The 26,374-nt window shown below is 34.5% G+C and overlaps 3 protein-coding genes and 1 long non-coding RNA gene across 9 annotated transcripts; 3 read left to right on the plus strand and 1 right to left on the minus strand.

Annotated features, from left to right (window-relative positions):
• Nucleotides 1-290: 290 nt before the first annotated feature.
• Nucleotides 291-819, plus strand: LOC136416446 (uncharacterized). The gene is made up of 2 exons (XR_010752706.1): nt 291-477; nt 540-819. It is a non-coding gene; the product is annotated as an uncharacterized lncRNA (long non-coding RNA).
• A 1,520-nt stretch (nt 820-2,339) lies between these two features.
• ltl (larval translucida) lies at nt 2,340-17,513 on the plus strand. 3 transcript variants are annotated; one of them, XM_066401608.1, is made up of 13 exons: nt 2,340-2,444; nt 3,503-3,810; nt 5,238-5,429; nt 5,495-5,643; nt 7,429-7,597; nt 7,753-7,888; nt 8,086-8,197; nt 8,270-8,417; nt 8,473-8,703; nt 8,976-9,197; nt 15,195-15,408; nt 15,460-15,816; nt 16,324-17,513. In XM_066401608.1, exons 3-13 carry the CDS (start codon nt 5,256-5,258, stop codon nt 16,605-16,607), a joined length of 2,196 nt encoding a protein of 731 aa, XP_066257705.1. In that variant the 5' UTR covers nt 2,340-2,444; nt 3,503-3,810; nt 5,238-5,255; the 3' UTR covers nt 16,608-17,513. The 3 variants fall into 3 exon arrangements, with proteins under 3 accessions (XP_066257705.1, XP_066257706.1, XP_066257704.1); XM_066401609.1 differs by lacking the exon at nt 2,340-2,444 and adding an exon at nt 3,426-3,441; XM_066401607.1 differs by lacking the exon at nt 2,340-2,444 and having other exon boundaries at nt 3,462-3,810.
• A 31-nt stretch (nt 17,514-17,544) lies between these two features.
• Nucleotides 17,545-23,398, minus strand: Nnp-1 (Ribosomal RNA processing protein 1 homolog Nnp-1). Of its 4 annotated transcripts, none has more exons than XM_066401610.1 (8): nt 22,982-23,398; nt 21,269-21,489; nt 21,040-21,216; nt 20,802-20,984; nt 20,482-20,741; nt 18,519-19,003; nt 18,316-18,461; nt 17,545-17,872 (listed from the first exon to the last, which is right to left on the minus strand). In XM_066401610.1, the coding sequence occupies exons 1-8, from the start codon at nt 23,166-23,168 to the stop codon at nt 17,624-17,626; spliced, it is 1,908 nt and encodes a 635-aa protein (XP_066257707.1). In that variant the 5' UTR covers nt 23,169-23,398; the 3' UTR covers nt 17,545-17,623. The 4 variants fall into 4 exon arrangements, with proteins under 4 accessions (XP_066257707.1, XP_066257709.1, XP_066257711.1 ...); XM_066401612.1 differs by having other exon boundaries at nt 17,696-17,872; nt 18,312-18,461; XM_066401614.1 differs by lacking the exon at nt 17,545-17,872 and adding an exon at nt 18,167-18,275 and having other exon boundaries at nt 18,339-18,461.
• Nucleotides 23,399-23,722: 324 nt separating this feature from the next.
• LOC136416372 (uncharacterized) lies at nt 23,723-26,034 on the plus strand. Its single transcript, XM_066401507.1, has 6 exons — nt 23,723-23,853; nt 24,011-24,125; nt 24,213-24,492; nt 24,604-24,726; nt 24,788-24,977; nt 25,847-26,034. Exons 3-6 carry the CDS (start codon nt 24,409-24,411, stop codon nt 25,921-25,923), a joined length of 474 nt encoding a protein of 157 aa, XP_066257604.1. The 5' UTR covers nt 23,723-23,853; nt 24,011-24,125; nt 24,213-24,408; the 3' UTR covers nt 25,924-26,034.
• The last annotated feature ends 340 nt before the right edge of the window (nt 26,035-26,374 follow it).

Below are 26,374 nucleotides of genomic sequence, written 5' to 3' on the forward strand. Positions count from 1 at the left end.
AGAGGTCGTGATACGAATTGGCCTTTCTAACTACCATTTAAGCTCGCTAATTTCGATCTGAAAAAATATAGCGAAATTCGTTTCATGGAATGTATACAGGGTGCTACAGCGCGTTAATACATGAGAAGATGTTGGATCGGTTGAATTAAGGTGATCGCAATTAGTGCTGCAATCGCGTATTCTGTGTCGGAGAAAAACGGATCAATCGGTTTCAATCAGAGAAAAAATGATATTTTATGTGGCCTCGGCTTACTTCACAGTCTCACTTTGAAGTATTTCGTTTATTTTTTTAATTTCCAGTGCGATTGGAGACTGGAACGTCGCGAAATGAATACCGTGGACATACGACCTCTTCGCATACCGATCAAAAGACCATGCAGGATGATCCGAGAGGCGCCCATGGTCCAGATGTCGAAAAGCGAATTTTGGGCCGAGTCTGAAAACAAGCGAATAAATAAAAAGTGGACTTCGAATCGGGTGGGTTGAGTGTATTTTAAGACCCGTAATGCCTAAATTTAAGGTCCTCGAGTTATTTTTAGATATGCAACAAGTCGTTCCGCAACGGAAGATTAATAATCGAGATTTAAATCTGGCGTAAGAAATAAGTTCGCATTCGGGATACCATAAATTAAATTGTTGGAATGCAGAAGCAGCATCATGAAATAGATGCCCGGCTTCTTTAGCGATTTACTGCCGTTCTGCGGTTCAAAAGTGATTTGTTTGTTTTTATAGGCGCCAGAGGACGAGATGAAGCAACTGGGGCATTTGTCATTCGTGTGGAATTTTCGATTTAATACAGATCGGAATTTCTGCCTTCTAGACCTTTTTGTTTCTTCATTTGCCTGATGCTTTGTCCTATTTTATCGCACATGCCGTGCTATCCATTATGTTGGTTGAATGGTCAAGGATTGATAGGTCCTTAATTGCGGGCATACTCGAGGAGCCACCGAATAGCCTGGAGGCGGAGTTTACGCTTAATCAAGCGATAAATTTTCAAAACAAAAATATTTGTCTTACAGGCTTAAATTACAAAACCGAATAATTAATACCGCGTCGTGTACTTTAAAACAATTTCTGATTGGCATTTAACTACATGATTATTCAATTATAACAGTTTATCGCCGCCTAATAAAGAAAACATCGACTGCGTGAGACCGTTTCATTGGCGCAGCTAAGACAAAATCATTAAAACTGGAAATATCGGTTGACCACTTGGTTCAAATTCGATTTTGCAACAAAATGATGGAACGTATTTCATAATAATCCAGGCAGCGATTAGGTGCGAATGAATGAGCAACGGAGGCCAGTGGGGGCAGACCTTGATGCGAGCATTTTATTGCCACGTCCCTGTTCAATCAATGTAATCTCCTTCCGTGGCTCCAAAAAAGCCCTAAAATTTGAGTAATGACTTTGGGGGCCATAGGTCATCGTCATTAATAAATTGTTTATAATTTTTTATTAGGCGTAGATAAGGGAACTAGGCACAGGCAGTGATTGAACAAATTGTTATAAAAATTTTGATTTTCGACGAAGATGTTTGCATAAAAAGGCAATCGTTGCCTCAGGCACAAAATTTCGATATCTTCTTTCGAATTAATTGTAACCACTGATCACGTAAATCATGATTACAAGAGCTTCAAGACGTTTTTGTTGAAATCGTTTCATCTAAGCAGTATGCGTTAACTAATAAAAAAAACGTTTTGGCACAAAACGTGCATGCGTTGCTATGTTCCTAAATAAAAAAAAAGATATATGTAGAAAAGTTTTTGCTACATCAGTGTGTTGCCGGCCTTTCACTAGACTTCCAGGTATAGCTACTGCATCATCTGTCCATTGACATCAACAATATTTCCAATAACTTCTGTAAATGACATCATAATGAAATCGTTAAAATATTTGGCTAAATCTTGTTGGCATTTCAGCTCTTGTGGTTATTCATTTAGTGAAAAAGACGTCAAAGCTTGTTTGTCTTCAAAAACGCTTTGCAAGGGAAAGAATTTACAAAGTAGATAAAAGACACACACTGACCGAATTCTTTTTATTTGAATATTAATACTTGTGTTCGTAATCACTTATTATATTTATGTGGGTATACAGAAATATTGTTTTTTTCGGTATATGCGAAATAAGACATGCTCAGTGCGCGAAGTTCGAATCTTGAATTACTCTTCACCTACATAAAAAATACATACTTATGTAGATATTAGGTATATCAATATAAGCGATTTTCTAAATCTAGCCCAAGTTAAAATTATGTGGAATTTCGATGAGTAAACAACATATTAAATCCATTGCCAATTGAACAAGTATGCGAAATATGTTCATTTTTGTCATCACATGAAATGGCGATAATTTACTTTGTACGCAAATATTGTAATAGCTTGATCATGTGACGGACTTCATGCATGGCTATCCTAAAGAAAGAGCTGAAATTTCTTTAGAGGGTGAGTCATAATTATGTTTAAAGTTTTTAACAGTCGTCGACTAAAACCATTATCAACAGTTCCTATAGTTGAGTCAATGGATCTTTGCGTGCACGTCATCGACACACTGTCATTAATATTCATACGCAGCAATGTCAATGGTCATTTCAGTGCGGCAACGCAACACTAAGACCGTAGTTTTCTTGTTACGCACCTCTACATCAAGAATTTATGTGTAACAGAACATCATCTCAACATATTAATATTCTGTCAAAATAAAAAAAATACATTTTCAATCCTTTAGGGTCGTAGTCCTAGTATGTTAACTATACAATAATTTTCGTGAGCGTACTGTAAAAGCGCATTTAGACGTGTATTAAAGACTCGTAACGTAACACCTCCTCGTTCCAAGTATGTACGGCACTGGGCATTGCTTGACAGCGTCGCATAACACCATATCGCAACATTGAGGCGTCCCATCATTGAGTCGGTATTTCGCCGTCATTCAAAAAAATCATGCGCGCTGGTGTTTACCACTTTTTTGCATGTTTGGGCTTATCTTCGTAACTTTTTTCGGTTTTATTTCATTATAGCAGATGGCAGAAATTTTAAATAGGGATATACATTTTACGGGCATATCAGGAAAAATTATACCCTCTTTTCTCACTAATTCTCAGCTAAAGTCTATAGGAATTTTTTTTAACGTTTTGAGTTCAGAAATCGGTCTTTTATAAATACTCATATATGGCGTATCACGTAATTCCAGCATCACGTCCGTACGGTCATCCATCTTTTCATTTTTTTTTTAACTTTTAGGTTTGGTTTGGTAATTATTAATATCAGCCTATATCGATTTCGTCACCCTTCCGTTCCATAATCTCACACATCGGAAATTTACGGATTATCGTGTAGAATTATTATTTAGTGTGTCCATTAGAATCGTCGTCATCGTGGACGGCCGTTTTTAACTCCTGCGGCCGTTTTTAACGTGCCCGTCCATCGTCGTCGCCTTCTTAAGGTGCGACGACCAATGTCCGTCCATCTGAGCATCAGTATTGTCGCTTGTGTATCTGTTTCAGTGGCGCCTAATCTTGCCGCTATTTCCGCAACAGCAGGCGCCGGGGTGCTGTAAGATAAGACTCTCCTGCGGCTCGCCGATGGCAAAGTTGAGTTATTTCATGGAGTTGTCAAACGGATGAGAAGCCGGTTAGTAGTCTCTGGTTAGTAGTGAACCGGTGCTCGCGATAGATTGGGAAGCACGAAAGAGACTTCATCCTCCACCACGCGACTTCATTTTTATTTAGGCTACCTAGTATGGACTTTAGTGACCGCTCGCGATCAGTGATTTTTTTTACCGCTGCGACTTTTTGGATTTTTGTTAGCGAATGTAAGTTTTTCGTATGCTGTAATTTTGTTTAGTGTGTAGTTTATATTAACTTTCACTGATGCTCGTATTTGTTAAAATCTTTTAAAAAAGCCTCATATTGGTCAACCCTTTTGAGCCCAAGATTCATTTGCAGTCCGCTGTTGTTTCTATCTCCCAGTTATTTTCGATATAAAGTTTACTAACGGGTTGAAGCGAGTCGTGATACCACCAGCATACTTACTGAGGGTCCAATTATTAACAAAGAAAACAAGAAAACAAAGAATCTGACTGATACTATGTGGCTCTATTACAATGTTTTCGTAGGAATTAACTTTCAATTAAAGGTAACCGCACATTATCAGCTCATCATTTGGCCTTTAAGGCCAAATGATTAATGTGCTGTTAACTTTAGCATCAAGCTAACTTAGTTACTTATTTCATACATAAAATAGTAGTAAAAAACTAACTTTTTTCGACATTTTGTAAAAGAAACACTCCGTATGCGATTTTTTCACATCTAGTAAACATTTAAAGAATCTGACCTCCTAACTTTTCTAACAGTCATAACGCTTTTCTCTGGATCAAAGTTATCTCCTATATTAATATACATATAATATATCACATTTTACCATGCAACATCTTGTATAAGATTCTTTATGCAATGAAATTCAAAGCCTTAAGAAACATATAAAATTCTTTAATAACCTGGGCCTTAGGATCGGTTCGTGAGTGCCCAGTTACGGAACGACAACTGCCAGTTAACAATTAACTGGCAGATGAAGTGTTTTTCACACTGAAGTTAAAGATTAGCCAACAGTAGAAGTAAGAACGGCTATATGGAACGTCTTATTAACAGAGGCACTTTGACTGATGGTTAGCCTTGACTGCAAGTTGCTTCACGTGATGTTTAGCGGGACATTGAAGAACCGGCGCTAAGGCGCCACATTATTAATGTTCTGTTAAGTTTAACATCAAGCTAGTTTCCATAGAAACTTTAAAATCATGTCTCGGAATTAATCAGATTATTGGCTTCTATGAAATTTAGCTTGACGTTCAAGTTAGATAGGTCCGTTCCTGTATGCGATAAAAAAAGTGATAGTAATTCCTATATTGAGTTACTATCACTTCGATATTGAAAAATCTAAAATAACCGAATAATGCGTTTTTGAATGATATCTCTGTCTTAAAAAATGAAGGTGTTACTGCCACTTAAAAATGTGGGGAAATAAAATGAACAAACACTCTGTATCTTCTACGATTTTTTAATCAAATGAAGTCTGGATATCAAGGTGATGAAATAACGTAAACATCAACTTGTCACCTGGAGGAAGGAACTTCCATTTTTATTTATGGATCTTCAATCGAAACTCTTCAATTGCTAACCCATATTAATAACATACAAACAATACGCGTTTTTTCTCTATTGGAAATGCTCGTTTCTTATTTAGTTGGAACTCCACACGAAAATGAACAAGACACTGATGAGATTGTCCTTAACCTTGATGGTCACAGTGATGGGCGCGTCCGCAGCGATCAAGTGCCACATGTGGCGCGATATCCTCCCCTGCGACTGCCAAATTGTGGCTCCCCAAACTAGAACCACTAGCATCACGTGTGAAAACATGCTTAGTTTCACACAGGTAATTTCGAGATCAAAACCGAAATCAAAATGGGCAAATTTTAAAGAACTTTGCACGGTTTTCAGGTGGTGGAACTGCTTAGAGGCCACTTCCACTCTCACGAAAAGATCAACCTGAGGTTGGAGAGGTCGAATTTGCAGGATTTGCAATACCGACAGTTCCGGGAAATTAATGTTACTATCGAGAGCATCAAACTTAACCACGACTATTTGGGGTAAGTGCGATAAATGTAGGGATGACGCCATATAGACCTAAAACACGAGACTTAAAGAAACCGTCGTGAACCACATTCCTGGGATTTTCTTCTTCCAATGTAAACCGAACGAAGTCCCCTTGTTCTCGTACGTGGTCTGGCACGTGACAAGAACGCAGTCTATTTCTCTTGGAATGGCCAATTAACCAGTGGTGACAGCTCCTAACGAGACTGGCTTTCCCATTAAATGCATTATTAGAACGATTCATCGCGATTCATCTGGTTTGTTAGATTGAAATCGAAGAAGGTCTGTCGAATGAACCTGTGAAGTATCGGTAGATCTTTCTTTTGCAGCATGCGGTTTGTAGAGACGAAAAAAGAGCCATAAGTCGTGTCGGAAAATTATCGTTTTACTGGCAATTAAGTGGCGCCTCGATTTACGGCATCGAATAATAAATAGCCAAGCGATTAATTTATAATAAACGGGTACTCGTCAATTGTTTTATTAAGCGAAATTAATTAATTAATTGGGATGCTTGAGGCGAATTCTCACAGGTCGAACATTATGCGGAATTCATCTATGTAAGTAGGATCGTATTGAAAGGAGTTTGGAATAGAATTATTTGTATTACAAATCCCGTAGGTAATTTACGTGTACCATATATCATTTTATTTCATACTGTCATTTATTTTATAAAAAATGCATTTTAACTCAAAATACACAGTGTTTCTTGACAATATAGTGAACTAAAACTGTATTCCAGTTCAGTTAGAGAAATAACTCTTATAAACCAAACGCACTTAGGCACCGGTAGAAGGTAATTTTACAGTCGTTCTTTCCAAAATCGGGTAAGTTTTTATTTATTTATTCCATATTTTATCTTTTATTCACATTTCAAAACCAAATTTAATTTTTTGCTTCATTTGATCGTCGCAAAGTAGATTTGCATGTAAATTTCCATTTTGTAGTCTTATCATGTACTTTATAGTCATCATACTTAGATACCAAATTTATAACTAATTAGAGTTTGGTAAGATTATTAGCATTTCAATATCAGGTACTGCAATATTAAATGTATCAGTCTAAAATTAGCACAAAGTAAATAGATCTGTTCAGACAGTATGAAATAAAAGGTATTTGGAGTTTTGCACCTCTGTAGCGGATGTACGAATATTTGCCATGACGGCTCATTGCGTGGCGCCTCTCTTTCTCTTAGGCGCCACCGGAGGAGAAATCGCGCTCGGTTCCTTGGTACGGTCGTACGTATTCCCTTTTGGTGCCTACTACCTTATTACGCCCATTACGATGCCAATCGGCATAAAATCTACACCTAGCCGATCAATTAACTTGTTTCATTTATAACTTATCTGTCTTTAAATCAAATTAATGTCTCAGTATTCGGTACGTACTGATTAAATAATGCCGAGACTTGTAATGGCTACAGTTTTCCGGAGTTCTATATCAAAAATTTCATTGAACGATGTTTATTGACATTATTTAAGTTGTGTTTGTAAAAGGTTATGCTCTGCCCAAATAAACTTGCCGAATCATTATGAAAATCTACTGGAAGTTCCAATGTTAGCAACGTAATGCGAAAAACATACCTGCTTAAATTTTTGAAAAGTTCAGAGATAACCAAAATGATGTATTTTCAAAAAATTTTGCCTAGAACTTTTATAGTTTAACCAATTTCGAAACTTTTATCATTTTCGAGATCATAATACACGTAAGTTAAATCTTGGATACGTTGTATAGTAATGGCAATGAGACAAGAACGTTTCTCGTGCTTAACTTAATCTTTATAGATTTTTGGAAGAAAACACCTTCGCCGGAATGTCGAGGGTAACTTACGTAAGCTTCGCTGACACCAGTATCGATGCGATTCCGGGGCACCTTTGGAAATACATGCCTAACATCCAAACCGTCGATCTTGGCAGAACTAACATAAAGGAGATACTGCTAAATAGTTTTGAGGTAAGTAGTACTGGCCCGTCCCGTATCCTGTGCGGATAGTAGGTAAAAATAAATTTAAATCACATTTATCATACATGATCCTTAGAACCTGAATAGGTTTTAGGTACAATCGGGCTATAGATGTTTCATGTACTTGAATTGAGTTTATCCCACAGGGTTTGGCGGACATACGCACGATAGTTTTGCCGGGGAATCAAATATCCAAGATTGATAAGAACTCAATCCCGCTGCAGATACAGCGATTACACTTAGGACGCAATAGGATTTACAATTTGAACGGCACTTTAACAGGTAACAAGGAAAATGGGCAATGATGCATTGTCTCTAACTTCTGTTGCTCGTGTTCATCGTGTAACAGAATTATTACATTACTATGTCTACATTCCTACTGAACCAAAAAATATCCATTGAAAACCTCGGATGGTGTCTCACTTCCATTTTAAGGGTTATTTGATAAATACGCATAATAAATACTGCATCTTTTTTAGGTTTAAGAGACATGAGCTGGTTATTTCTAAACGCAAACGAGTTCGAAGATTTGGAAGGACAACTGCCCTATGAAGCTTCTAATTTAAAGATGATTCACGCATCCAACAACAGGTGAGCATTAGCACTTCACTTACTTATTGTCTTCGCGATGTTGTTGTATTTCAACGTTCTTCTCACTACCAGGTTAATGAGAATCCCTCAACAATTGTCAGATTACCCGCGATTGGAAACGGTTTTTCTCAACAACAATGAGATAACTTCCCTGGACGGTGCCATTGCAGGATGTAGAGCTTTAGAGCGGATAGACTTGAAATCGAACCAAATACATACGGTACGAACAGTACATAATGTAGCGTTTGACAGTACTGGTGAACGAACTGTTTTAGGTAACCGCGACGGATTTTCTGGAATGCGAAGTTTTGGACACGCTGGATCTGGCTTACAACCAAATCAGCACTTTGAATCACTCGTTGCTGCCACTAAAAAGTTTGGAAACTTTGAATTTAAGTAACAACTTGTTGTCCGAATTCTGCTTCAGCGAAATATTCGGTCTCGAAAGGCTTCATCGCTTGGAGTTGTCTTATAATCAAATCTCAAACATCGTAGGACCGGCTTCGGTAAGAAATAATCATTTGAAATTATGTAGTAGTAACAGGTCTGTAGCAATAATCTGATCTAGGGAGAGTAAATTCAAACAACAGTATTTGGCGGAAAACTGTTTTAACCCGACTAACCCAGATTGTCTCTTAAGATTTTCAAATATATGTAGCTTCTCCTGTTTTAATTAAGCAATCTCAATATTGTAACTAACTGAAATGTTTCGATCTTGTGGCCCTACTTATTAAATGACTTCTGAGAATAAAACTATCTTAAATAGGTACGATTTCAGAATCTGGTAGAACCCAATATCAGACTCACTGAACTGAAACTGGACCATAATTCACTAGAAGTGCTGAACGCGGCCTTGAGCGGCCTCTCGGAATTATTGCGGTTGGATCTGAGCTACAATAAATTGAGACGGATATCTCCAGACGACTTAATCAACTTGGATCAGCTCAGGTTGTTGGATATATCTCACAATCAACTGAAAACGCTGGAAGAAATGAGTAAGGTAAGCAATGCTTGAGAAGGTGTAGAATGGTTTATTGTCAATAAATAGTGGTGGTTCTATTTATGATGATAAACTACTGGTCGTAGCTATACGCGGTGTCCTGAAAGGTCATATACGGGGCAGTATTGCTGAAATGCAGTGTATAAATATTCAATGCTTGGCAAATATTGCGTGTATTATAAATATAATACTTCCATCACTAACATTTTATTGTTGCCACCAAGACAGTTTATACATTATGATTAAAATTAATTACTGAGATTTTTCTATTTGAACTTCGAAACCCTATATGTATATTCCTGTATGGTTATAAGCAAAGCAAAATAGGACTTTTTTGCATATAGTATGTCTGATGTTCTGAGTAATAATGAATGCTGCAAATATTGCAAAAACACTATGCAATTCGAGGTGTGTATCATACAAAGGCACGTTTCACGCTTCTTGTGTGTCAAGAATAACGGGGTTGGAAGTTACAAGTGATAGTAAAGGTCGTGTTCAGCGTACATGTAAGAGTGGTTTCAGCATTGTAGAAAAACAATTCAAGAAAAAATAGTCAGGTGTAAGTCGGACGAAAACTACATACATATATAGGGTGTCTCGTATTAGTAGGCTAATCCACTAACCGGAGATTCCTTGTACGAAAATAATTAAACTTTTATTATGGCACTTTTTTTTCTTTGGTGCTTTAACTCATTACACAGAGTGTTGCAGTTAGTAAAAAAAAAGACTTTTGTTAATAACTTCGGTGTTTCTCAACATATTTTAACGAAATTTTGCAACGATGTATAGTTCGATTAAGAGTACTTTTCCTATGATTTGGGTAAAAAATTTGGAGAAACAATAGGGAAAATAAGGGGTCCTGTATACGTTTTCCCTTCAATTTTTTTTGCACATGCCAATGGTGCAGTTGTTTAGTTATTTAAGTCAGTTGTTTCTTTATCGGAATTTCTTCATTCTTGTAAAATTTTGATTTACAACTTACTTTAGAAGATATTTCAGCTTATTGCTCCCCAATATGTGCTTCCATTTTTTATTTATGTCGAGAACGTAGTTCCAAAACACATGATTATGATGAATTAACAAATATATATATTGTTAAAAGAAAATTAACAAATATATATATTTGTTAATTTTCTTTTGTTGTATGGGTTAAGAATAAGACAGTTATGACAGAGTATATGCATATTCGTAAAAAAAAGTGTATAGTATACGCAAAAGTTGTAGAGTTAAAGATTGTCGTAAATTATATAGATTCGAAAGTGAAAACGTGGAATGGTTAGCGCACTATTTCCTGGAAGAGAACGGTGAAAGACGGGGAGCTTTATCATCATTAATGTAAATGAAGATTTTGTTGAGAAATATATCAGATCCTGGATATCAAAATTCAACGACTGAAGAGCTAAGCATTCATCAAAGCATAATCTGAAAAGCCAGTCAGTTTGTAATGCAGAAAGTTATAGAAAAAGCAAATATCTGGATTAAATTTCCTACAAATGGAAATGAAATTACAATTGCAAAACAACAGTGGCAGCAGCAATATTTATTCCTCGATGCCATTGGCGTGATTGACTGTACTCATATTAGGATTCCAAAATCACATGAATTCGGTGATGAATATATAAATAGGAAAGGATGTCCAAGCATAAATGTACAAGCTACATGCAATGTTCAAGAAATGTTTACAATCATAGATTGCCAGTGGCCTGGTTTAGTGCATGATAGCAGGATTTGGAAAAACAGTAGTGTTTACAAAACACTTAGAAATAGTACTGAAGACTGCTTTTTGTTGGAAGATGAAGGATATCCTTTATCACTTTGGATTATGACGCCTTTTCAAAATCCAGTTGACCCACCACAACGAAACTATAACCACATATTCAGTAGAGAACGGGTTTTAATTGAAAGATGTTTTGGACAATTCAAAACTAGATTTTCCATACTTCAATATAAGGTTCGCAAACCCCTCGATAAAATTCCTGCAACCGTTATCTGCTGTGTTATACTTCACAACATAGGAAAATACTTAAAAGACAAAAATTTTACAATTCCCGATACCGTTGGTGATAATGTACTTTTAGATCCATTACTACCCAATGTCGGAGGGCATGTGATTCGTCAATTGGGCCAGCAAAAAAGAGATGTTTTAACTGCAAGACTTTTTGATAATCAGGTAGGTAGTAAATATTCGATATATTACAGGACATTTATTTTTGACTCGTAACCTGACACCTTAGTAGTTAAAATATTATGACATTTACAACTTAAATTTGGTTTTAAAAATAAATTTTTAAGGATTATAATAATAATATAGGTATTTTACTTTAATTTAATATCCGAACTGAAATGTAATTTTATAAAATTCGTTATAAACTTAAAATTTAAATCATCCAAACCGCATCGACTAACTTCGCGGTTTTCAACCACTTCGTTTTTCTTCTCTATGTCTCGTTATTGCATTCTAAGTAATTTCAATTGTTCTAACAACACCAATCGCTGTAATTCCGAAGTGGATAATTTTTTTATTTCACCTGTTTCCGGAAGATTTTTTTAAATTTTCATTATTTTTGCAGGTATGACAGATGTATCGAGAATAGAAAATTCTATAGACAAAGAGGAACAAGGAGTAATACTTTTAGCACATTTCTCATTTGTACCAACGGACAATGTACCTAAAATATAGTTCGTTATGTAGTTTCTATATTAGATTTAATAATATGAAAATTATTTACTTACTTGGTATTTTTGTAAAAACAGGACTTTCTTGTATCACTAAAATTTCAAGTAATAATTTTTCCCATGATTTATATATTATGTATTTATTGCCTTTTCTGTTAATATTGATTTTTTTTCACCTCATTCTTCATGTTGCTAATCTTTGCTATCTGCTTTGGTATAAGTAATAAATGAAATATGTCTTTATATTGTTAAGTCAATTCTTCCAAAACAGCATCTTTTTGTTGTTTAATTTGAGGCATTTGAGACTTATTTAAAATAATTTTATTTTCTTTAATTTTTTTAACAAAAGCTGACTGTTTATCTTTTTCATATTCGTTCAAACCACAGTCTTCATCACTTGAACTTATGTTAACTTTTATTCTATACTTACAAATCATAACAAATACATCAACTAAATATCGAACTTGACGCACAAAAAATGATTTTTTTCTCTTTTGATGGTAAATAAAGCAATTGCTTCAAATAGACCCGAATAAAACAATAATGCCAGCAAATACTCGACATTTTATTCAATCCCCAATATAGCAGTTGCTTCTTCAGATAGCAATTGCTATTTTAGTAATTGCTTTTGCTAAAATAGCAATTGCTTACAGTATTTACTTGTCTTTTATTCATTACCCTCAATATGACATTTAAGATAGGTCTTACTCAATTACGTACATTTATTTACATTTATACTAATTGGACAAACGAAAATGACAAATAGACAAGATTTTTTATCATTTGCGGAAATGACTGATAAGGTTTTAATAATGGGTAGGTTTACAAAAAATATTAGAGTTCTTATTGTAGTATGTTTGATTGCATTATAGGACAATGCAATTCAAATACTAGTATGGCGGCCAGACGTTATGCTGCAGTATTCTCAAATCGCTATCATTCAACAAGGAAATTTTATTTTTACGCCAAATCTAAATGGAGATTGGTTATTAGTTTTTTTACAAAATGAATTTTCTAATTTACTTGATGATGTGCTTTTAGCTATTCACCAAAATATGTGGTTTTAGCTAGACGGTGCACCATCCCATTATGCGCGTAATGTTTGGAACTATCTAGACGAAATCTTTCATAATTGCTGGATAGGGCTAGGCCATGATGCTCTTATTTGTTGGTCGCCTAGTTCTTCCGATCTTAATCCATTAGATTTTAATTTCTGGGGTTTTATGAAAGATTTTGTTTACAGTGTTCCAGTATTTAGAGATTTGAAACAACAAATCATAGAAGGTGGACATCGATTTAGAATGCAACTACGTATTTTTCGAAATATTCGTTTCTTTTTGATAAAAAGGTTTTAGATATGTGTTTTGGAAGGTGGTAGACATATCTTACATTTACTTTAGATTGATTTTAATTGTTAATTTAACTAGAAATAGCAAGTAGGTAACGTAGTTGTCATTATTTTTTATTTATTATATTAATATTTGTTGTCACTTTAGTAGATTTATTGCAGTAATAATAATATTTAAATCTGAAATTGAATTTATTTCATCACAACATGATATTTAAGAGAGTTACGTCACAATGGAGTATTTTGGAACTATGTTCTCGACATATATAAAAAATGAAAGCCACGTATTGAGGGGCAATAAGCTGAAATATCTTCTAAAGTAAGCTACATGTTCAAATTTTACAAGAATGAAGAAATCCAGATAAAGAAACAACTAATTTAAATAACTAAATAATTGCACCATTGGTGTGCCCAAAAAAATGGGAAAAAACGTGTACACTACCTTTCATTTTCCTCATTATTTCGCCATTTTTTTTTACCCAAATCATAGAAAATGTGTTCCTAATCGAATTATGTTAATTATTTATCGAATTAAATTTCATTAAATATGTTAAGAAACACCCAAGTTATTAACAAAAGTAATGTTTTTAACTAACTTCGACACTCTGTGTAATGAGTATGAAGCGCCAAAAAAAAAGTACCTTAAGAAAAATCTAATTATTTTTGTATAAGGAATCTCCGGTTAGAGGATTGGTCTACTAATACGAGACACCGTAAATATTCGAATAGAATATCGAATCGAATAGAGATTACTTTTAACTTAACTTAACTATTAGGTTAAAAAAATGTGGAAAATTAGGAAGCGATTTAAGGAATATTTTTACAAAACATACACATGTAAAACGCTGTTTCCTTTGACATCTAAAGTCCTCCTCCTATATCAAACTATTAGCTTCTTGACGTCTAAACGAACACGACATCTGTAAAATAGTGAAGAATAATAACAGTGATTGAAGATTTCGCTCAGGGCTCCAAACTTTCTAAGACCGGCGCTGACCACACTTAAGGTTTATTGCTAAAAACTAATTATTTAGTACCAAAAAATATTGATAAATACAGCTAAGTGCCTAAAAAGGGTGTTTATGTATGACGGCAAATACAGAAGCAAAAAACATTCCACGGCGTTGACTTCGGTCGAATAAGACACATATCTTAACAGGAAAGTTTAAAAGACCGCTTAAAGCGCTCTACCTTGTCCCACAAGTAAGTGCCGTATTAGAACAGTATAAAAAGGTATACTAAAAGTCTGCCATTATTTTTAGTCTTCTTTCAAATCAAACATTCGAGCACGAAAAAATAGCATTTTTTCACTACAATTTGATTTGCACGACTGTTTATTATTAATGTTTATGCAACTAGTTTAAGTTATTCGGTTTGAATTTGAGTACGGTACACAATTTTATTCAATGTAGTATGGCATATCCCTTTTGTGCAGCCGTTAAAGCCGATATTTTCTCGAAAATACTCGTATATTAACATCAAAATTGTCAAGTGCATTATTAGGACTCTAACGTCAAATGAAGGGAGGAGGGAAATAACAAGTGATGTCACATTGTCATTGTTTTGCGAAATATGGAATTTTAACTTCTGTAACTAAATATCTTCAAACCATTGCAATCGATAAATTAAATATGTTTCAATTTAGAAAAACAAATATATTCAATTAAGTTCATAAACACATTTCTGACAATTTCCTACCACACACCAAAAAGTGGAAGAGAGACTGAAAGAAGAAATAAACAAATTAAATCTAAACGGTGACAAAAGACCCGCGCAAAAATTTCAAACACGCATATTTACTAATCGCTTCTAGTTTTTACCCACCATTCTGCTGCAAATAGTAGTTCCCTTTCATCCTCGTTACAAAATACCATTATCTCAATTTTGACAAAAATGTGACATTCCTTGTTTTTTCCCTTCACCCTTCAAGTGTAAACAGCGAAGCGTAGCTCTGAGAGACCTAATTTTTTCAGACATACCTTCCAAGATTATCAGAGCTGAAAGCCACCCATAATCAATTGACAATATTGGAGCACGATTTCCATGGCCTGCCGGTATTGTGCGACGCAGACTTATCCAGCAATCAAATTGTTGCTCTGGGCAGGGATCTGGTAACTAAGACCAGATGCAAACTTGAACACGGAGTTCACGATGGACCGTACGATACGTTAAAGATTGTTCTTTCGTGTAAGATGTTACCATTTGCATATTTTCTTTATTTATATAAATCCATTTCAGATAATCCTATTTTATGTGACGCTGCCTTGCCCGAAATCACGTCCGAAATGGAGACCAACCACACTAAAGTCACGGGAGTGTCCTATCATTGTCCGACGTTGGATGAATTACCAATTACGGCAAAACCAAATGCATATTTAGGTTATGTACCGGAGCAAGCATCACCGACCTTGCCTGCCTTAGCGCCGTTCTACGCAAAATCCCCGTACGAGCCTCCGTTGATCCGTAATAATGCCGAACGGTTGGACACTCCTAATCAGATAGAAACGAAGATTTATCCCAATTTAAGGGATACTCAAACTGACCAACGTAGAACCGGCGATCAGTACCAAACACAACACCTTCAGAACCTTGAAGGTAATAATGCAAAATAAAATGTGCAAATGTTGGGCACTGTAACTTCCACTTTTATCACAAAAGGAGGGACAATTTCACACCTTCACTTACCAAATGTCAGTTACGCTAGTGTGTTGTCTCATGAATCTTCAAAACGAAAGAACAGTGTTACTTTGCCCAGTAGTACTTTAATCAGTACAACAAACACTTCGTTGTTCTGTGCTAACACTTTATTGAATCAACCAAGTAATTATGTTGGTTTCATACATACAAATACCTTTTTCTACAAAAAAATTCTTGTGTCACCTGGCATGCCTCTACCCATGCATGTAAAGCACATATTGTGTTCAGAGCCTCACACTATAGGCCCACTCACATCGGAATAGATTTAATAATATACAGGGTTTTTCATTTAAAATAACCAAGTTGACATCCATTTCTGGCATAATCGAAATTTCCAGCAGTTTAAACACATTTCAGCCATAGTAGATTCAATTTCACAAATCAAATTTAGACTTGTCATTTCAGGTCATAACGCTGAAGTAATTCAATCTCTAAACGATCAACCGATCACTGCCACCCTGCATCAGACCGTCCACATTAATCAAACTCAAGAAACGACGCCGAATATCAACGTGTCTGGATCCATTTTAATTGATCCGATCACCCAGGGACAAGTCATCAACAAGCTCGCCTCCGATATTGAAGTGCTGAAGACGAGAATCGAGGCAATTAGTGTACAAAATGAGCGATTATTGAACAAAACTATCCTAGAGCTGGAACATGCCAATTTGACGGTCAAAGTGCCGTGATGCGCCGAATAGAAGTCGTTGATGAGGTTTATTTATTTTCCCTAGTCATGTTTTAGCAATTTTTGTTTGGCGTCCGGTTTAAAAGAGAACTTTTTGGGGGACGACATTTTATAGCATGAATCCACTTACACATGTTAGTAAGAATAACTGAATTTACTATGGCCGCCTGACTGATGAGAAGCAAAAACATTTTGCTTTGTCATAATTAATGGTAAGATTTATTATATCACATTAAATAGGGTCCTAAGGATTGTGCGATTATTTAAATACTTCGTTTAGGCAATTCTGGTTGTTTTACCGCATTCAAGGTGTTGATTTCATTAAGATTTTGACAGTTGCTTAATGGCGCTCAGTCAATGTTTTAATTATATATACATGTTATTTCAACTTTTGGCCTCTGTTAGATTTCTAAGCTCACTCATGTATCAAATTCTGCTGCTGTAACTATCAGTTATTTATATTCATCAGTTATAAAACAATTGATTTTCATGGCACCACCCGATTTTTAATAAGTTGGAATCAGATATATGAGATTTGTAAAAAACCAATCCTATTAATTAAAGCCTTTCCTTAGAAGAAAAGTTTAAAAGACCGCTTAAAGCGCTCTACCTTGTCCCACAAGTAAGTGCCGTATTAGAACAGTATAAAAAGGTATACTAAAAGTCTGCCATTATTTTTAGTCTTTTTTCAAATCAAACACACGAGCATGAAAAATGCTATTTTTTTTACTACAATTTGATTTTCACATCCGTTTATTATTAATGACTATGTAACTAGCTTAAGTTGTTCAGTTTGAATTCGAGTACGGCAGCTAGACGAATTAGGTGTAAATATTTTTTTAGGGACTAATTTGTTATACTTCATATGTATGTAAATTAATCAATAAAGGTAAATTGAAGGTCACAATTTGGGTCATTCTGCAGCATTAAAACTAGTTTTATCCCCGACGAAAAATAGTCATACTTTATTTGATTAACAATGGAACAAAAATTGAGAAATCTGTTTCACAAAATAATTCAAAATTTTAACCTATAAAAAGGATTAATACAATTGGGTTTCGTGGGCCTTTTAAGCAAGGGTTTCCCCGGTTTTTTGCTACTGTCCCATGGCACTCCAGGCGACTCTTTAATTTGCTGAATGTGATCATCGATTTCCTGAGACATGTTGAGCTTCGTGTTGATTACTACTTTCTTCGGAGAAACAGATTTTACCCCTTGCAATATTTTAGAGTGATTCAGATTTTTTGGTGTCAAAGCCAGGCTCATCTACGACAAAATATATTATACAAGATGGCTATATCTAGCTCATTGTAAAGAGTAATTGTTTTACAAATGGCATAGACCATTCATTAACATATTTAGATTTAAATACAGTTTTAAGATTACTTGAATATGACATTCTTCGGTTACCGGTTATTTGTCTTGTCGCTTCAGTAAACTGTCTATTAGTAAACTCTACGAAACAATCGTAGGTTAAAGATTTTATTTCTCAACTGTCTACTTCAGTCTTTGAGACATATATCAAGTTGGAATTTCTAATGTTAGTTACGTTCTTTTTACCTTCCTTTTTTTCTCTGATATCCGATTATCCCGTCATAGATTCACATTTATAACTGGGACTCACTGTATCTTGTAATAAGAAACTCTGTATCTTCTATATTTCAACGATCTTAAAAGAGTAATTATCGTTCAATCTATGGCTTACCTACCCGAGCTTTTCCTCGCAACTTACTCGAATCACGTTTACTTTTAGAATTCTTGAATGATTGAGCTGACAATTTATGAGCAGCTCCGTTATTGTAAAATACCTCGAAGCCCGCATTCTCGCTCTGACCTAGAGATTGCCTACTTAAATCTGCGAAAAGAATGATTTGGGAGCTATCCAAATCAGTCGATTAAAATGTAAATTTACCGTTTTTTCCGTGTATTTCCTGTGTTACATGCCATAACCCAGAATTTCTTTCAAAACAGCAATTGAACTCGTCAAAAGATAAATCTCCTTTATTTACTCTCTCAAGTAACTTGCTCTTTGTCTTCTTTGGCTTCATCTTCTTCTTCTTCTTAGCCAATATATCTCTTTCTTTTATAGCATTTGTCTTCTGCTCTCTCTTATTTATGTTCCTATTTTCACTAGGTTTAATTTCCTTGCGCATTTCAAGATCATTTATTAATAAGTCTGCATCTAACTTTTTCTTTTTAGGCTCAAACAATTTATCCTCCACAATGTCCTCTCTCTTTCTCTTCTTTTCTTTCACATTTTTAGCTAACAATTTCTGCTCAAATTTAATCAGCCTTTTGGCTGCCTTGGTGACGTTCATATCCACATCCTTCTTTCGTTTTTTGGTGATCAATTTCTTAAGTCCCAAAGGGTACATTCCATTGTGTAATTTCAGGAACCTAAAATTAATGTCCATTTATGTAAAACATTTACAGGTAATATGTACAGGGTGGCCTTTTTAAGACTGCACATTCCTCAGAGACTATACCAGTTACGTAATATCGTAAGGAGCACAGTTCAGTTTATCCTGACGCCTGATTAACCTCGATCAAATACAATCATAATGATGGGTGTTTTATTTAACTTAAGAAAGTTTTTTGCTGTCCAGCTTTTTTGCCACAGCCTATATAAAATACATTTCAAAAACTTAATGTATCTAATTACTTAAAACTTTTATACAGTGCTTTCATTTCAAAACGAACCACCCTAAACAACTCTTAAATTATCTATTGTTTTAAAATTTCCAAAAACACGTCAATTGAGATGTCGAAGGGGAAATTTTTTGAGCTTATATCCAATCCCCTATCTTCATCCCCTTGAGCAGGGGGCGACTCACCCCTAAAATCTTAAATGGAATGGGGGCTCGAGTGATACCTCATTTTAAAGGACATGCAAGGACCTTTTCATCTGCGAAGTTTCAGCTCATTCCGTTTAGCCATTCCAAAATGGCAGCCACTTGAATTTTGCGATTTTTACAACGAAAAAATTATTTTATCAAATGTTCAAAATATAACCCGTTATTTTCGAGACAATAACCCTAAAGAAATGCCAAATGCCTTGCATTCTTTTGATATCAAAGTAACAAACACTAGTTTTTAGGACTACTTAGTACTATATTAACATGGGATGGAGGGATAAAATGGGCAGGATGGAGCTCCCCCTCACTATACTTTAGCAGTGAGAGAATGGCTTAATGAACGGTTTTCTAGAAAATGGATCGGTCGTCGAGGAGCAATAGATTGACCAGCAAGATCTCCAGATCTTACTCCCCTCGACTTTTTCCTTTGGGGTTACTTAAAATCTAAAGTGTATAAAACTCCAATTCAAAATATTTAATAACTGAAAAACAGAATAACACTGACATGCAGAGGTATTACCAGACAAACTTTCATTACTGTTCGCAAAGAATTTGAAAATAGACTTTATTATTGTCTCGAAAATAACGGTTCGCATTTTGAACATTTGATAAAATAACTTTTTGGTTGTAAAAATCGCAAAATTCAAGTGGCTGCCATTTTGGAATGGCTAAACAGAATGAGCTGAAACTTCGTAGATGAAAAGGTCTTTGCATGCCCTTTAAAATGAGGTATCACTCGAGCCCCCATTCCATTTAAGATTTCAGGGGTAAGTCGCCCCCTGCTCAAGGAGATGAAGATAGGGGATTGGACATAAGCTCAAAAAGTTTCCACCTCGACATCTCAATTGACGTGTTTTTGGAAATTTTAAAACAATAAATAATTCAAGAGTTGTTTAGGGTGGTACGTTTTGAAATTAAAGCACTGTATAATATTTTTTTACCTAAGTAACATAGTTTCCGAAATAAAGGGATGTGTTTTTCTAAACAGGTCACCCTGTAATCCAAAAACAAAACCATTACTTTTCAGACCAAATATTTAAATGCATTCTAGTGTTCTTAGTGGTCTTCGGATCGCTTTTAATAGCCACAAATGCTTCAGATAACTCCTTAGCATTGAACAGAATTTGTGGAAGTTCAACATCTACCCTACCCGCTCGGGGATCTAAAGGTTTGTCCTCAAGGACTGACTTTCGCAAATCATCGTCAGAATATTGTTTTTCAGATTCGTTGTCAGGAACAACCACTTTCTGAATTTGATAAATAGAGCCCCGAAATCCTTGCTACATCAATTAATTAGATCATTAAAATTTGACACTTTTCTCTTACAAAAATTAACTTACCTCTCGCCAAACTTTGTATTTTTCTTCATATTCTAAACCCAATTTGTGCTGCTTCATTAGATGAGTAAAAATGAACTTGTTTATCCATTTTATAATAGAACTATTACTGGCAAATGCTAACCTATTGATAAATGGTTTTAATAATTCAGTTGTTCGCGTAGGTTGCAACACACCATCTGAAATCTAACAACGCTTGACGTTTTTGCTAATTTACTCTTTAAACCGTTTAACTGCTTACCTTTGCCAATTCTTCCAAATAAATTTCTGTAAAGTGCATAAACAAACCTAATGGTGTGTAGTTTATGCTTGACAGGATTGTATCTTCAAGTACTTTAGCAAATGTCTCATTGGGACGTTTTTTAAAATTTTTTCCTTTTAGCACTACGAGGGCTTGTCTGAGCAATCGCCTTACAAACTACAAGAAAGAATTTAAATAGAGTTCTTTCCTATCAAAATTACTATCTGACCATCAAAAACTTATCCAATCTAAGTTGATCAATACCAATCCATTCATTCTGTATTGTTATCAAGCCAATTTGAAAAAATTGCATCGATTCCTTAAATTCAAAACTGTGGATAAGTTTTGATATATTTTCTGCACATTCTTCTTGAATTAAAGGCTTGTCTGACATCCACATTGAATAGAATAAACCCTTCCATAAAATCTGCAAGCTCATTTCTGATATTCCTATAACAATACAAGTTTAGCAAATGAATTGTTTTAACATTAAAAATTATGTTATATATCCAACAGGGTGAGTCATAATTGAACCAACACAGACCAGGTACATGTAAAAGACCTCAAAATATGATGATTTGCTGATTTGTTTCTTCTACAATCAATAGTTAAGGAGATATTGATCTTCAAAGTTAGCTTGTAAATTTCTAAAAAATGGCATATTTCAGTAATACGTCAACACAACGCAACCTAATTTGAAACACGTTTTATTCTTATCAACATCTTAAATTTTTGTCCATTACATCGTTAATTGGTAGAAATGGGAAAGTGATGCTCAATAAAGGTTGGATTAGTGGTAAGGTAAGGTCTAAAAGAGTTAAGATTTTTTTATTTGTAAAATAACTAACAAACAGACAATACCACTTAATGGCAAATTTAATTCTAAAATTTTTATTCCTCTTCAAAATTTATCAGACTTTATTATTTTTGATAAAATTTTTGCAATTTTGTGAAATAAAATTAAACAAAATTTAAAGGGCTTTAAAGAGATTACCAGCAAAAACAATGCAGTTTTCAACTGGTAAGCTATTTGTAATTTACCAAAGTCATACAAGTGACAGCTATCCTAAATGTGGCATCACATCAACACGATTTTTATTTATTTATATTTATTTATAAGCCGACTTTGGAGGTTAATATCTCCTTAACTATTAACCATAGGAAGAAAAATTCAACAAATCGTCATATTTTAAGATCATCTACACATGCCTGCTCTATATCAGTTCTATTATGACTCATCTTGTAGATATCAGGCTATTTGAGTTCGGACATTGGTAAATACTCATTAAATACCATTGTCATATTTTAGTCATTCCTACACTGTGGGATCAATCTTTTGCCATTGCACTTGACAGAACCTTATCATCCCTAAACTGGTAGGTTAACAGTTAACTTTTAAAATACACTTAAGGTAATTTGGTCATTTACAGTACATTTATGTCATGCATATACCTCAAAAAGTGTATGACTTTATTTAAACATTGCTAATTTGTCATAATTTTGATGATTAAGAGAAACAAAAAAGGGGTAAAAGTTTTTGTCTCTCTACAAAACACATAAATCATGAGAATGTTTTGTGATTTCACAAAAACAGATAAGGCTATAAAAACAAACTAACAAGAGTTCACCTAAGCTCTTCATAAAATGTCACCACAATACACACCATGGACTTACTGAAATGTTATTTGTACCCATTGCACATGCTTTAATGAAAATAAGGTCTAAGCTTAATGATAAAAGTGGGCAAAATTCTTAACCTTTATTTCTAAGGATTAGGTATTGCTTCATTGATATACACCTTTATGGAATGATGCATAACACACTTTTGTAACATTTCTTAATTCTTATTCTTCTGAATAGAATTATAATATTTAAGCCAAATAAAGAAGTTTTATTGCTATTATTAGGGATTGAGGCTCAAGGTAGTTAGGTTCTTATTTACCAGAGGCTTTATATCTGTGTTCCAAATATTTCTTTAGATACTTTAAAGCCCTTCTCCTAGTCTTTTCATCATTATCAGCAAGTTTCCGACTATAGTTTAGGTCCTGGGCAAGTAGGAATGTGGACTTTTCAGTTTTCTTGTCATATTTCGGCGAAGTTCCATCTACAGTAGGCACAATCACTGCCATCCTCACTTTTTTAAGCTTGTCTAAAGGAACTTCTATTCTTTAACTATCTATGTGGTTACTTGAATGTCAACTTAGCTATTAAGCTCTTAAAATAGAACCGCATTTGGTGTTTACTAAATTAACTAAATATTTCTCTGAATAAGTAAAACAGTAAAATCACTGAAAGAACCACGAGTCTTTCTAACCAAACTTCCTAACCTCCTAATGCACAAGTATTCGACCTAACAACATTTAGCATTGGCATTAGGTTATCAATATTTTCATGGTACGAGCACTTTCAACGCTGCACCGCATAATTTGTAGGGCAGATGGCAGAACTGACAGGTAAATAGTGAGTGATAAACTTTGTAGATAATGTTGATATTAAGCTCAATTAGACAAATCTGATGGCTATACAAATTACATATCATTTCTTTCTAAGATTCCTCAAACCTATATGCATTTACTGTGTATATTATCTTGGGTAATATTTTAAACTAAAGTTTTAACAAAAAGCACTGTTGTCGATTCATGGACATGATAATTCACTCATTTTACTCTAGCTGTTGACAGCTGTCAGCTATTCTGTCTTGTCGAATGTGTCCGTGTCAGTGGTTTGTGATGTTCTTTTTGTTTTTATAGTACTTTTCTAGTAGTTGAATTGTTGGTCGTTCGGTCGGATTTGCCTTTAGGAATGTGAAATGGGGTAAGATTTATGGTTAAAAATTTAAAGTCACTAAGCGAAGAAACATTAATCTCATTATGATTCTGTACATTTACATCTTACCCCGTTTTGTTTCTTGCAAACGGAGAATCTACAAAATTAGGTATACCTATATTAAAACTGTAATATTTCTTTCTAGTGGAGTTGACATCAAAGGACACAAGCTATATTTGAGACTACCGGTGAAAATTGTCGACGAAAAGCAAATTTTAGATTTACATCCGCAAATTTCAGTTATTGCTCTACCACGACAGGTAAAGATAAATATTAGATGCAGATTTTTTCAGTTTTAATACTGTCTTAAGAATCCATGAGTTTAATTCTAGAGAATTGTTTTGTAGAAGTCTCGGCGTTGGTGTACAGTTGAATTTAAAGATAAATCTCAACTAGAAGAAGTCAGATCTGCATTAAAAAAGATAAAGATTAAAGGAAAGCCTATTATAATTAAGGAATTTAAAGTTCCCAATAAGAAAAAGTCTAAAAAGCAACAAGAGGATTTAAGTGTTCTGCTTTCCTAACCTAGTTTTAGTTTTAAAAATGAAGGAATTCATTGGTAGTCCCTTTGAGCAAGAGTCTGATAATGAAGAGGACTTTAATGAACTTGAATTTGTTGAAAACATCGTAAGTTTTTGTTAAAACTGATAATCTACATCCACAGTTACATAAAATATGTGTTCAAATAATATACATATAGTATGCAAAATACACATTCAAGAGAAATTAATATTTTAGCCTGATGCAGAAATATTTTTTGACGCACCACCTAATGAACATTTAAATGAAGACAATCTGTATGATTCCCATGATGATGATAGCTCTTATGATGTTGAGGATGATCCTGATTATATTTTAGAAGTATAATTTAGTTTTTGATACATATCCAGGATTGAGTAATTTAATTTTTAATGTTGCTTAGGACATGAACATTGATGATTCTAGCTCAGTTTCTAGTTATCACGATTTTCTTGATTCTGATGGTGGAGTTGTTGAAACAGACCAATCAGAGGAAAGAGAACTTTCTTCAACTGAAGCATATGGAGTTCCATTTAGTTCTGAAGATGAAAACTGGGATAAAGATGAATTAGATTATGTTACATTTCCTGTTGGTAAGGAATGATACAATGTCCACACTTGTAGCATTACTTATGTACATAAAGTGTACAACAAAAAAAATACATCAAGACTTTTTTGAACTCTCCCTATTTGTTAAATGCTTATAGCAAAGAATATACAGCTATCACACTAGAACACAGTGGACACATGCAGGATTTCCTTACATCCAGATTTCTCTGGACTTTGTTGTGGTGTTGAGAGATTTAGGAAGGCCTGTCTGAACATTGCTAAAAGGTCTAAAAAGCCGAACAATATAAAAATATCAGCATTAATCTTCAATAAAATATAATGATTAATTTGATCAACATGTTAAATCTCTAGTAATAACCAGCACTGTGTGTTGCCCAACTCTAATTTGTGACATGTCAGAGAGGTTTACTTAGGTTTACCAATCGGCGTTCCTAATATCATTTTAGTTAACAGAACACAAAGGCTCAACTCATATACATTTTACTTCTGTTTTTTTTTCTTTGTTATTCACCCAGTGTATAATTTGAGAAGATGCTTTCTTTTGTAATAAATGTAAAATTATTTATAACCTTGTCACATTAACATTATTCATTCAGTAGATTTTTTATGGATTCTTAGAAATCATACCTTGGTCAATTGCCTAATATTAAATAGAAGTGTGCTGACCAGATGTTGAAATCACGGTATTGCTTGTGTTTTCTAGTGAGATAGCTAGTATCGTTTTATCTATTTCACACTTACATATTCAGGTTCAGGCCCTTGAAGTGGCTACGCAACGCGAATAATAGACCCAATACTGTAGAAGCAAGTCAGAGAGAAATAGAAGTGTAGCCGCTTCGAGCACCTGATTCCGTCTATTTTTATATGGTAACAATGTTAGTCATATTTACAGATAGTCCATTATCAATTGAAGTCTCCAGTGACAGGCCAAATGGTAATTCCAGTACCACTCAGAATCAGGAGGAATAGTTATCAGTCATATTATATTTCCTTTGTTATGGGTTAATTCAGGTGCAGGTTAACTTTTTTAGTTCGTTTAATTAGCCTTACCTGTTTTGGGTTTAATAAACATTTCATAAAGTTTAGTATCTTATACTCTCTCAAGATAATGCCTATTCAAAATGTCCCAAAATTAGTACAAAATATTTTTAAAATTTTTGTTACATTTAACAGTATTGTGACGAACATGTCTCTCCATCACAATCTCAAATTTTGTTGTACATGCGCAATAAAAAAACATCACAAATTCATGACATAAGGTTTAAAATATAAAATGATCAAATATGAAAATGAAACTCATTATAACAGGTATGCAAGTCTGAAAGATCGGACCCATCTAAGATAAAAACTTTCAATCGGTCTTCTTCGGAATTTATAGAGGCTTTCACACGACATGAGCACCACTTGTCGCAGGAATGGC

The sequence above is a fragment of the Euwallacea similis genome, chromosome 23 (genome assembly GCF_039881205.1).
Source record: "Euwallacea similis isolate ESF13 chromosome 23, ESF131.1, whole genome shotgun sequence".
Classification (NCBI taxonomy): domain Eukaryota; kingdom Metazoa; phylum Arthropoda; class Insecta; order Coleoptera; family Curculionidae; genus Euwallacea; species Euwallacea similis.

What these genes read in the sequence shown, in the direction of transcription:
- ltl (XM_066401608.1), top strand. Translation starts at nt 5,256, where the DNA reads ATGAACAAGACACTGATGAGATTGTCCTTAACCTTGATGGTCACAGTG. An exon ending in CTTAACCACGACTATTTGGG is followed by an intron (nt 5,644 to 7,428) that starts GTAAGTGCGATA and finishes TAATCTTTATAG; the next exon opens with ATTTTTGGAAGAAAACACCT. An exon ending in ATTCACGCATCCAACAACAG is followed by an intron (nt 8,198 to 8,269) that starts GTGAGCATTAGC and finishes TCTCACTACCAG; the next exon opens with GTTAATGAGAATCCCTCAAC.
- Nnp-1 (XM_066401610.1), bottom strand. Translation starts at nt 23,168, where the DNA reads ATGGCAGTGATTGTGCCTACTGTAGATGGAACTTCGCCGAAATATGAC. An exon ending in GATTGGATAAGTTTTTGATG is followed by an intron (nt 21,217 to 21,268) that starts GTCAGATAGTAA and finishes TCTTTCTTGTAG; the next exon opens with TTTGTAAGGCGATTGCTCAG. An exon ending in GGAAATACACGGAAAAAACG is followed by an intron (nt 18,462 to 18,518) that starts GTAAATTTACAT and finishes TTCTTTTCGCAG; the next exon opens with ATTTAAGTAGGCAATCTCTA.
- LOC136416372 (XM_066401507.1), top strand. Translation starts at nt 24,409, where the DNA reads ATGAAGGAATTCATTGGTAGTCCCTTTGAGCAAGAGTCTGATAATGAA. An exon ending in TTGAATTTGTTGAAAACATC is followed by an intron (nt 24,493 to 24,603) that starts GTAAGTTTTTGT and finishes TTAATATTTTAG; the next exon opens with CCTGATGCAGAAATATTTTT. An exon ending in TTATGTTACATTTCCTGTTG is followed by an intron (nt 24,978 to 25,846) that starts GTAAGGAATGAT and finishes TCATATTTACAG; the next exon opens with ATAGTCCATTATCAATTGAA.